Source organism: Vipera berus (genome assembly GCF_964194415.1).
Source record: "Vipera berus genome assembly, chromosome: 10".
In the NCBI taxonomy this organism is placed as follows: Eukaryota; Metazoa; Chordata; class Lepidosauria; order Squamata; family Viperidae; genus Vipera; species Vipera berus.
Genome location: NC_138213.1, coordinates 6,684,146 through 6,696,461, shown reverse-complemented (window position 1 = coordinate 6,696,461; position 12,316 = coordinate 6,684,146). Strand labels below are relative to the sequence as shown.

Genomic DNA, 12,316 nt, shown 5'->3' with positions numbered 1-12,316 from the left:
AAGTCTCAACATCTTTTTTTTGCATCGTGGTGACCAAAACAGGTTGCAGTATTCCAAGTGCGGCCTTGGCAAGGCATTATAAAGCGGTACTAACACTTCATGTGATCTTGGATTGTATCCCTGATAGAATCTCTGTCATCCTTTTCTTGACCACTTGCCTTGCAGACACATTGAGTATCCCCTGATATCCTTCTTTCCACTCTCCTTATATTATGAATGGTTTTATAGTTCCTAATTATACCTCTTTTTGAGAGTTTCCCCCCCCCCCAAGGCAAAAATATGGCAATCGTTGTAGCTCTTCTCTGTAGAGTTTACATGTGTTTTTACCTGGCCAACGCACAATTAGTTATGGAATTTTAGATAGTCACTGGAATTGACTAGACTAGAGCTGGAAGGGACCTTGGAGGTCTTCTAGTCCAGCCCCCTGCTCAAGCAGGAGGACCTATACCATCTCAGACAGGTGGTTGTCCAGTCTCTTCTTGAAAATCTCCAGTGATGGAGCCCCCACGATTTCTGGGGGTAAGCTGTTCCACTGGTTGATTGTCCTCACTGTCAGGAAGTGTTTCTCCTTAATTCCAGGTTGCTTCTCTCCTTGATCAGTTTCCATTAACCCTTGTGAGGAAATGTTTCATTAGCTGGAATTGTTGGTTTACTCTACTAGCTGTAAAATAACATTGATAAAACAGGGATTTTTTTTATTTTATTTTTTGCAGCTGGTGTTTATAACCCTATTACTGTATAGTCTGCCATTCATTTTTAGCTAGCAAGTAATCACACAGACATTCTGTTATTCGTCATTTAGTTGTGTGTACAATATAAACTTTTCCACAAGTTCATGGTGGAGCTGATAATGATGCAGGGAAGATAGTATGTCCTATATCAGAACAACAATAAAAGGATTTTACATCATAACCGTAAGAAGAGTACAGTAGGAGAAAAGGAGTAATCACAGGTTTCAATCTCATCCTTTTAGACGCCACCTTAATTTGTTTTATCAGCTCACCTTACTCAGCTTGTGAATATGATCATTATCTTTTAGTCTGCTTTCATTGCACCAGAGAAGAATGCTAGTTAACGATGAAGTGTCAGAGTTTAGTTGAGGAAATGTGTCTGCAAATACTTGTGTGGTGTACATTTTTTTCTTTCTGCACTCCAGATGTGAGAGGAGGATAAAAAACAGACCTAACCTTACAGGGGAGTTTGGATAATACACTTATATGTAGCCTCTTCACTTTCAATCCTGTCACGGTTTGCCAATGTTTTTCTTTTCCCTGTTATTTTATTTTTTTGCAGCAACACTATGTCCTTTTTAGTAAAAGAATTGCATCCAACATGTAAGAGTTAGTTTTCTAAATTGTGAGGTTATTATTGCTTCAGCTGTCCTCTTCTGAACAGCTCTTGGAGTTGTGTAGTTTCTGGCTTTCTGTTTGTGCCTTAAAATATTTACCGGTATTTATTTATTTTAATCCCATTTATACAAGTATCCTCCCTTCTCCGAAGACTCAGGGCGGCTTACAATTTAAGCACAAACCAATGTGCTTAGCAATAGCCTTCATTCTATGTATATGCCTGCTTATTAGGGCTTTTGGGCCCCCCCAAGCGGCATTATTACAAAGTCAGCTTATTGCCCCCAACAATCTGGGTCCTCATTTTACCTACCTCGGAAGGATGGAAGGCTGAGTCAACCTTGAGCCTGGTGGGATGCGAACCTGCACTAATTGCAGGCAGCTGGAATATGCCTTGAATAATTTATATATATATATATATATATATATATATATATATATATATATATATATATATATATATATATATATATATATATATATATATATATATATATATATATATATATATATATATATATATATATATATATATATATATATATATATATATATACACATACACACACACACACACACACACACATATCTTTTCTTTGTCCCTCTGCAGCTTTTTTTCTTCTGTATTTTTATTTTTCTTTTTGATCCCTGAACGAAGCGAATCTTTGGCAGTTCGTGGGTGGTTGATTTGAGGTCCTGTCTCTTGTTAGAACGAGGTCCTGCATTATGCCCTCATGAAGCTACTGGGATGTCTCTGCCAGTATCGCAGGTCATAAGGTCATAAAATGACATGTCTCCCAGTTGTACTCGTTGTTATACATTTGCTTCTTCAGCTGTCGTGACATGGGTGCATGCTACCTCTGCCCCCTTTCCCAGGGACTGTGATTTAAATGAAAACATATCACGGCAGCCTGTCAAAAATAACCCTTTCCTGTATATTTTACACATGCTGATATATACAAAAGGTCTTGATGGGAGTTTTAAAGTGCTTTGCGGATTTTCTTTTTTCTTTTAACCAAACATTGGGGAAGGGATGGGGTAGCAAAACATTTTTTTCCATGATTATTCTCTTGCTTCTCCTGAAGATAAGCCATGACAGAAACTTGAGTGTTATCTCTTTTTTTTGTTTGATTTGTAATGGAGTTATATTCCTATGTTGATGGGATTCATTGGTTGCCGTAGAATGGTTTTCTCTACTGGGGGAACAGTAAATCTAATTTAATGAATAAATATAAGTTCAATCCAGGATTTATTAAGCAGAGTATTTGACTTATTTGATGACATACGTTGTCCATTTAAAATGTTTTTGATTCAAATCTGTCGCCAACAATTGATGTGTATTCTGATAATGTGACATGTATAGTTGTTTCTTGCAGCTGGTTATTTATGGGAAGGATCGGTTTCCTATGATTGTATGTGTATGTTTTAAATTCACACACTATTCCTGTTTACTTTCATATTAGAAATACAGTACTGGAAAGTTGCATGCTTTATGTTGAAGCCACCTGATTAATCAACCTTTATATATGACTCTGAACTCCAAGTGGGTTAAATGATAATTAACTTTAATGGCATCATTGGCTAGCTAACCCTGAAAATGTTATTAGGAACAATAAAACACCAATACTTCACAACTGCATGTCATAAATACAGATGACATTGCAGAGTCCAAACAATGAAAAGATAAATTATGGAAATGCCCTTCCATTTAAGGAAGCGGAATAATCAGGTGCAATTAAAGGTGTCAACTCTACAACGAACCTGGCTGAAGCCATCTTGTTCGTTCTAGGTTGCCACAAGAATGGGAGGGGGGAAAATAGAGGTTCTCTGCTAGTCTCAACAATTCTCTGTCCCATGGGAACCAAGTTGAATTGGGAGAGTTGAGCATTCTGTCGGAAAGCCCATCAAACTATTTTGTTGGGAAACGAACGTAGTTAATTGCATAGTATGGGGTGGGGAGAGTAACTGTACTATTGTAACTCTTCGGAGGGAATTTCAGACTTGGTTTCACTTTTGACCATGCTGAGATTATGTAGCCAATAAACATGTTCTTTGAGACAACTTCCAGCCTTGGGGTTCTGATTTGTTTGGTCTCACCTATTGGAACCATGACAAACGGATCTTTAGCCTATATAGGAATGAAAGATACTCCTTGAGGTTCTAGGTAGGACAACTCGGTGTGGCTAACTTGCCCCAGCCAATTCACCAGGACTAACTCACCGCAGGACAAGAGTCACACTAATATCAAAGAAATGATGGAATAGAATCATTAAAGAAAGGATGCCAAAGGAGGGACAAAATGAAGATGTGAATGACAAAAATTAAAATATTCTTTTTTTAATTTTTTTTTAAAAATACTTGAATTGTCCCCCAGCGAGTTGGCTGTGATGAGTTGGCCATGGCGAGTTGGCTGCAAAGGGTTGGCTGTACCAAGTATCGATTCTGATTCCTTGAGCCAAGCAACTGGTAACCATACTACATACAAGACTGGTGACAAAGCTGAAAATAAGGATAAATAGTTGCTGCTCAAGCTAAATCTCGGTCTAAGTAAGAAACACTTTATCAGTTTCCAGTGGTGATCCTGGGCAAAGGAGGCTGATGAAAGTGAGATAACGCTTCAGTTTCTTGAAGCTGCTGAAAATGGGGTCAGTGCATGTCTGCTAGTATCATGTGGATTAGAAAAGCTAAATGTGTTAAATGAATGTACCAAAAGTGGCATTTTCTTCCTAAAAAGATAAGAGAAACAGAGGCAATGCTTTGATTGTAATAACAGATGTTTTGTTTCTATGTGGGCTGCAGATGGCAGATATCCTTGTAAGTATATGTTTTGCAGCACCAACCTATCATTATGTACTGTGTTCCACTCTGTGAGACATAGTTTCCATGCTTTAGCACTGTCATCTACCACTCACATTTTAGAAAAATGGTTACAGAAATCTATCTATCTCTATCTATCTATCTATCTATCTATCTATCTATCCTGTCCCTATCTATCTATCTATCTATCTATCTATCTATCTATCTATCTATCTATCTATCTATCTATCCATCTCTATCATCTATATCTATATCTATCTCTATCATCTATATCTATCTATCTATATCTGTCTATCTATCTATCTATCTATCTATCTATCTATCTATCTATCTATCTATCTATCTATCTATCTATCTATCCATCCATCTCTATCATCTATCTATCTATCTATCTATCTATCTATCTATCTATCTATCTATCTATCTATCTATCTATCTATCTATCTATCTATCTATCTATCTATCTATCTATCTCTATCTATATCTGTCTGTCTGTCTGTCTGTCTGTCTGTCTGTCTGTCTGCAAACACAGTCTACTGCTTTATCTATTACAAATAGCTACTATCTGTAGCTTAACAACTCAGTTGTTAAGTGGTCGCTAAGAAAAAAATGATGTGACCATGACTGTCATGATTTCACACAGGACAGTGTACCAATAAAGGAGAACATTTGTAGCTCAGGGTTGAACTGTAGGGTCCTTGTTGCTCTCGGTGCCTGCTGTTTTCTTGCAGATGTTTCATGACCCAATCAACGTAACATCATCAGGCCAGCAGTGATGATGTTACCGTAGTTTGGGCAATGAAATGTCTGCAAGAAAACAGTCAAGGACCAAAAGCAACAAGGACCCATCCCAGGACTATGCATTTTAACTGTATTTGTGAGCGCCTGACAGAGATGCTGTGAGGGTCATGAATGCAGGCATTGGTCACAAAGTTAGTTTTTCATCATGGTTGTAACTGAGAACAGTCACTGTCCGAATCAGTTGCTAAGCAAGGATTACCTGCACCTAATACACCCTCCCAATTCACTTCAGATGCTTGGGACCTCCTGTATAGGAATATTGGAGTGAAGTTGAAAAAGTACTTTTGCAGCTTACATGTAAGGAAGACAGTGGCTCACGTGGTTAGGGCCCTGGAGGGACAATCAGCAAGCCCGGTGTTCGAGACCCTGAAGCTGCTGCATGATGGGGTGAGCTCCTGTCATTCCCTCCAGCTCCTGATCCAGCAGTTCAAAAATGGGTAATTGCAAGCTGATAGATATGCCCACTTCGGTGGGCATATTAATAGGGATATGAAAGGAGTCCCTGACTGAGCATCCCTGGGCAACGGTGATGTCACCAGCTTATCCTTTCAACCCGGAAGTGCCTTGGAGCTTCCAAGACTCGAAAATGAGCAAACTCGCATGTCATTCAGTATTAATGACCATTGGCTGCGAGGCAAATTCACCAATATGGGAAGATTATCATTAACTGCTTTGTGTGAATGATCTCGGAAGAGAGAAGGAAGAAAACAGACCAGTCCTGCAGAACCATCTTTAATTGGAATCTTCTCTCCCCTAAGGCTGTTCCCACTAACTGCCTTAGGAGTAGGATTCTGTAAATGTACTTGTTTCCCCCCCCCAGTAATATTGGTTATATTTTTATTGATTACTGCTTAAGCTTTATTTATTCTATTCCCAAAGCCACCCATCTCAAATCAAGTGATTATGGATGAGGATGGGCAGGATTATGCTATTACTAGTTAGAATGATAATTCTGATGAATTATATATTTATCTTTGGCTTTAGAAAATTATCTAGTCCTTAAAAAATAGCTGACTTCATTTTCCATGAGTCCTTCTGTGATTTTCCAATTAGATCACATCTGCGGCTCAAACCTGCATCGGGAGTGTTGGTAAGGGAATTGTAGAGATGATTTAATTAATGTATCCATTGATAAAGTACTAGGGTTTCTCTGTTAATAATTGATGCTGTAGGATAAAATGGCAAGGGGGAAGAGGCTGGCCTAAAGTAATTTGATCTGAGATTCATTAGAGGCTTTTAAACGCTACAAGAGTTGGTTCAATGTTTCGATTGAGTTGCCTAAGTTGTATTCATGCTTCATTCTGAATTTCTCAATGTGCAGGAAATCCTGACTCGTATTTTCCTGCAAAGAAGAATTCTAAAAAGTGTGTTCCCCCCCCCACTCTCTTTTTCTCCACACCAATCAACATTTAACTGATTGCTATGTTTTTATTCCTGTGGACTCTCTCCTGGTTCCCGTTTGGAAAAGGGTGGGATAACAGCTGAGGTCAACACAAAAGGAAATGAAAGCATACCTGAGACAACTTTCACAAAGCCTGCAATTCTGCTTTTGTCTCTCTGCTGTGATTGTAATCGAGGGCTCCTTCATTTCTTCCTTTTAGGCTCTGTATACGAGCCCATGAAAAGCATTAATCTGCCAAGACCAGATGCAGAGAGTCTGTGGGATAAGTTGGACCATTACTATCGTATAGGTAAGTCACACAAAAATATTTTCTGCTTTGAGAAAACTGAGAGAGCGAAGATAAATAATGTTATGTTCTTGTCATAAATGTAATTGGAATCATAAAAAATTCACATATTCATTATGCGCTGCTGTTGATTTGTTTCCTCCAATAATCCATCTTGTACAGGCAAGCTTATTTTCACATGATGCTTTAATGTTAGTAATATTCATGGCCATAAACTTACTTTTTTCGATTATCCTGAAAATAAGCAAGAAACTAACTGTACACCATATTGCTTTCCATGATGGTGGAGGGAATATAATTATTGGAGAAATTCTGTATTTTAAGAAATGCACTTTCTTCATCTGAACCTGTTTTGTAATTTGTTTCTAAGAACAATTCTTTACTCTTTCCCCCATCTACTTCCTCATATAGGAGTTATAAATGACTTTCAAAAGGAGTATTGGCTGACTGCTAGAATGTTTTGCTTTGAGGTTAATTCCTCAAGAACAATTGATTAGTTCCTTCACACCATTTAATATACAAATTTCATCCATTTCTATAAACCCTAAATAAAAATAATATTTTTCAAAAGGAGAGAGGTTTGAGAACTTCTCTGAAATGCTTGGTTTAATCAGAAATCACAACTGGTCAATAAGTAGATTTTCCCTTTCAATAACATTTGAATTGTTACTGTTTAATAACTGAAAGTATTTATAAACTACTAAAGAATTTTTTTTACATTTGATGGAAAGATGGGCTGTGAGATCAAAAACATCAAATAATAAATACCATCAAATTGTCATATGTCTAGTTTCTTACAATAGCTTTGCAACAAATGCATGCTAAAATATTCTGTTATTATTTGGGAAGATGAAAGTGTGAAAGTCCTCCTCACTTTGCATTGTGGATGATAAATTTGTCAAGTTAATTTCATCAGCTTCTCTTCCTTTCCTTTCACTTTTGCATTGTTTAATTTTTTTTCCAAGCGTTGGGTGTCAAAATGTAAAAGCATTTTCCAGGATCATTCTCAGATGTGTATGTTTTTTCTATGTATATCGCTAATTTATTCAGTCTGGGGTTTTATTTTGTTTAATGTGTTTTCATGTATGCTTTTGGAGATTTTCTATAGATTTTTTTTTTAGATGGAACATTCCCGAAAGTGCAGGCCTTTTAATATTATTTATGTTTATACATGTTCATGTCAAAACACACGTTGCATTAATTTCTTACCCTCCCCAGACCTGAATTGGGAAATCTGTTCCTGGTTCAATTTTAATTGAGTTTTTCAACAGATAAATTCAGCCCTTTGAAAAAATTCCTGTTTGCCTTGCAGCCTACTCCTTAAGAGGTGGCAGGATAGGTCTCCCAAAGAGAAAAGGAGATGAGCCCAAAAGAACAAAAATGAAAGAGAAAATGGCTGCCAGCACCCATTTTGAGTCTTGGTCCTATTCATTACAGGTAGACCTCGACTTACGACCACAATTGAGCCCAAAATTTCCGTTGCTAAGTAAGACAGCTGTTAAATGAATTCCCCCCCCCATTTTTATGACATTTTCTGCTGCAGATGTGATACATCATAAATACGAGTCAGTGTCTGAATTTTGATCACGCGACCATGGGGATGCTGCAACGGTTGTAAGTGTGAAAAATGGTCATAAGTCACTTTTTGCAGAGCCGTTGTAACTTTGAACGGTCACTAAGTGAACTGTGTAAGTCAAGGTCTATTTGTACTTCTATATGTTATCCACAACAGACTATCTCTGAGGATTTTGGTCCTCCGTAGAAAGATTACCCAACGCAGTTATAGATCCTCTAATGCCCCAGTCAAATGGGACGTTTCTCAGACATTTTTATTCCCAGGTTTCAAAGAAAATGTTACTTGGATTTTCCTCAGGTGTTGACATTTTTGGTGGTGTATTTTACGGGTGCCCCAAGGAATTTCTGCTCAAGGAAGCTGTAGCAGTTATGCTACATTTTAATAGGGCAGACAAAGCTTAGGGAACCAAAATCAACGAACGTTGCCAAGAATACAGATTTTTAAAGGAAACTGTAAGGGGGGAGAAGTCATTCTCATGGGAAATTAATAACAAATCTTGACGTACTTTTGGCATATATATATATATATATATATATATATATATATATATATATATATATATATATATATATATACACATACACACACACACATATATATACACACACATATGTACACACACAGACACACACACACATATATATATACATATACATACATATACACACACACACACACACACACACACATATGTATACATATATTTGTTTTCTGAGGTTTTCACGGGTGTTTGTATGTAGATCTTTGGTCATTCGGGGGTATATCTATCTATCTATCTATCTATCTATCTATCTATCTATCTATCTATCTATCTATCTATCTATCTATCTATCTATCTATCTATCTATCTATATGTATATGCGCTTAAGTTTGCAACCAGTCTAGGTAATTTATTGGCTTCTTTGTTTCTCTTGGCAGTCAAGTCAACGCTGTTGGTTTTCCAAAATCCGACCACCGGTCTTTTCCCCACAAAAACGTGTGGTGACAATCAGAGAGCAAAGGTCCACGATAGTCTTTATTGTGCTGCCTGCGTCTGGGCCCTGGCCCTGGCCTACAGGTAAATGGATGATTTCTTACGTTGTCTCTCTAACTGTACAGTCCATTTAAATCCCCATCCCCCAAAGGTTTAGGGAGCAGCCAAAGAGTTAAAACAGAAGGAAGTCTTGAAAATATATTTCTCAAGAGACTTTCTTTTTGTGTCAAAGCTAATAGTTATTTCAATGGTTCGAAAAGACAATTTTCATTTTTGCTTTGGTTTTTGCTAGGAATAGGATAGGGTAGAATAGGAATGGAATGGAATGGAATAAAATTAATAGAATAGAATAGAATAGAATAGAATAGAATAGAATAGAATAGAATAGAATAGAATAGAATAGAATAGGTTTATTGACCAAGTGTGATAAGACACAAAAGGAATTTGTCTCCGGTGCATAAGCTCACAGTCTACATATAAATAGCAAGTAATAGTTCATACATCATAAATCATAAAACCTGTGCTACGTGTTTTGCTTACGTAGCCTCTCTGCAGATTGATAGTGATCTCCAATGAGATTTCTGTTGTTAATGTTCATAAGGCCAAGTCTGTTTTTTTTAGTCTTCTTAGAGTGATGTGTTTTAAGCCAGGAGATCACAAGGATTGTCTGGCTGCTGTAGGGGAAAAATTGCCCTGTTTCATTGCCTAGGGGATCCCTTAGTATAGGCTGTCTACACCCTTTCCGGAGGAAAACACGCTAAATAAATAAATCAAATGTGATGATGATGATGATGATGATAACTTTACTGTTACTTTGAATGTACACCAATCGGCATACATCAAAATGAAATTTCGTTGCATACAGCTCTCAAAGGGTCACCACCTCCGATATATACTCCTTGTTCGGGGCCCGCTCAAATTTCAAATTGTCCATTTTAGTCTCTAGGGAGTGAACGATGGCAAACAGGACAGATGGAAATGGGGCTCCATGTGGATTAGTGTCATTATTGTTAGTGATGACCTCATAGGTGGGGGCCCATGGATTTCCAATAGCGATTGCTAAGAGCTCCGAAAATTCTGCCTCGCAGGGACGTATAATGGGAATGTACCATTTCATAGTTTATCTGCAGAGAGTCCTCCCCTTGCAGTTGAGCCCAGAATGGATGTTGTTAGCGAGAGATGTGTTAAGTGAGCTTGGCCTCATTTTACGACGTTTCGTGCCACATTTGTTAAGTGAATCACTGCAGCTGTTAAATTAGCAACACGGGTTGTTAAGTTGAATCTGGCCTCCCTCACCGACTTTGCTTGTCAGAAGGTCACCAAAGGGGACCCCGGGACACTGCAGCCGTCATAACTGCGAGTCAGTTGTCAAGCATCCAAATGTAAATCACGTGACCATGGGGATGCTGTAACGGCCAGAAGTGTGAAAAATGGCCATAAGTCACTTTTCTCAGTGGCGTTGCAACTTTGAATGGTCACTCAATGGACTGTTGTAAATCGAGGCCTACCTGTACTTACTTTATAGGCAGTGTCCTCTAACCAAATTATTTAGTCTCATCAATCCTGCTGTGGCAGGACAAGAATGATTGATCGTCCCACCTGCCTTGAATAATGTAGTCTTAAAATAACCTGCCTTAAGGTAAAATCAGCTAAGCTAGTTCTTAAAAATGCCTTCACATTATTCAAAGTATATGTTAAAACGTAAATAGAAAGCATTTGTGTAATGAAGGTACATTAAACCAGGCATCTTTGAATTACTTAATCAGTAGAACTTCCACACTGGCATCAACAATCAACCCTAATTAAGTAACTGTTAAAAGTAGATGGAGATGTAGTAACTATTGTATATCAGCGTCTTTTTCATGACCACAACTTAATTTTGAAGGTTCCTATTTTTATGAAAAAGGCAAACAAAACTTTCTGACTCTTTCTAGTTTTCTAGATTGTGTCTTTATTATTTTCTATATTTATCTTCTAGTTTTCAAGCTTACATTCTTAAACCTTAACTTTAAATCTTTTAACTTGATATATATATTTTACCCGTCAGGTGTTTCCTAGCATTAACTAGTTTGAAAATTCAAATGTTTGCTATACTTCAGTGGTCCCCAGCCTTTCTGGCACTGAGTACCTGTTTGGTGGAAGACAATTTTTCCACAGATGGGGCATGTGGAAGGAGTATGCAACCTAGATCCTGAGCATGCACAGTTTCGCTTGCCCATTGCTCACCTCCAGCTGTGGACCAGTTTCTAACTGGCCACGGACCGGTATCGGTCTGTGGCCTACTGGTTGAGGACCTCTGCTATACTGCATTTTTGTCCATGACTGCTTTTCACTGACTTCTTTTTTATATAATCTTTATATTATATAATCTTTAATTTTGTACTTACGTCTATCACCCAAGGAGCTTTGTCGAAAGGATTACTTACCAATTGGCTGAATAATAAAACCTGCTGATTATTCGTGGCAATAAAAGACAACGACCTCTTAGATCAATTGTAATTCATGACTATACATATGGGTTTAGAAAAATACAAGTTCCCCTCTTGGCACTTCTGCTGCTAAGGGGGGGCTGCGATGATGGCGCAACACTGCAAGAATCACTTTGCAACCTAGGGAATTGACAGTTGCGCGCAAACCACAGGATTAGTTAATAGCCGGTCGAAGTTTGCCGAAAGGATTTGTCCACTTTAAAATGAAATCTTTCCATTGAGGTCTGTCCTGTGTGGTGACTACAGGGAGTCCTTGACTTACGGCCACCGTTGAGTCCAGAATTTTGAGAAATTTGTTAAGTGAGTTCCACCCCGTTTTACAACTTTTCTCCTCACATTTAGTAAGTGACTCGCTGTAGCTCTTATTAAGTTAGTAACACGGTTGTTAAGTGAATCTGGCTTCCCCATTGACTTTGCTTGTCAGAAGGTCGCAAAAGGGGATCACGTGACACACACACACATACCACTCCCCCGGGACACTCAGTGGTCATAAATATGAGTTGCCAAGCATTCAAATGTAAATCACGGGGATGCTGCAAAGGCCGAAAGGGTGAAAAATGATCATAAATCGCTTTTTCCGGTGGCATTTTAACTTTGAGCAGTCACTAAATGAACTGTTGTAAGTT

At 38.0% G+C, this 12,316-nt stretch overlaps 1 protein-coding gene across 4 annotated transcripts in view; it reads left to right on the top strand.

The window, feature by feature from the left end:
• Window positions 1-12,316, top strand: part of PHKB (phosphorylase kinase regulatory subunit beta) — a 103,096-nt gene that overhangs the window by 6,616 nt on the left and 84,164 nt on the right. For all 4 annotated transcript variants that reach the window (XM_081335909.1, XM_081335908.1, XM_081335906.1 and 1 more), the window contains 2 exons: window positions 6,566-6,655; window positions 9,147-9,285. In XM_081335909.1, the coding sequence (XP_081192035.1) occupies window positions 6,566-6,655; window positions 9,147-9,285 (229 nt within the window). The remainder of the gene's footprint in view (window positions 1-6,565; window positions 6,656-9,146; window positions 9,286-12,316) is intronic.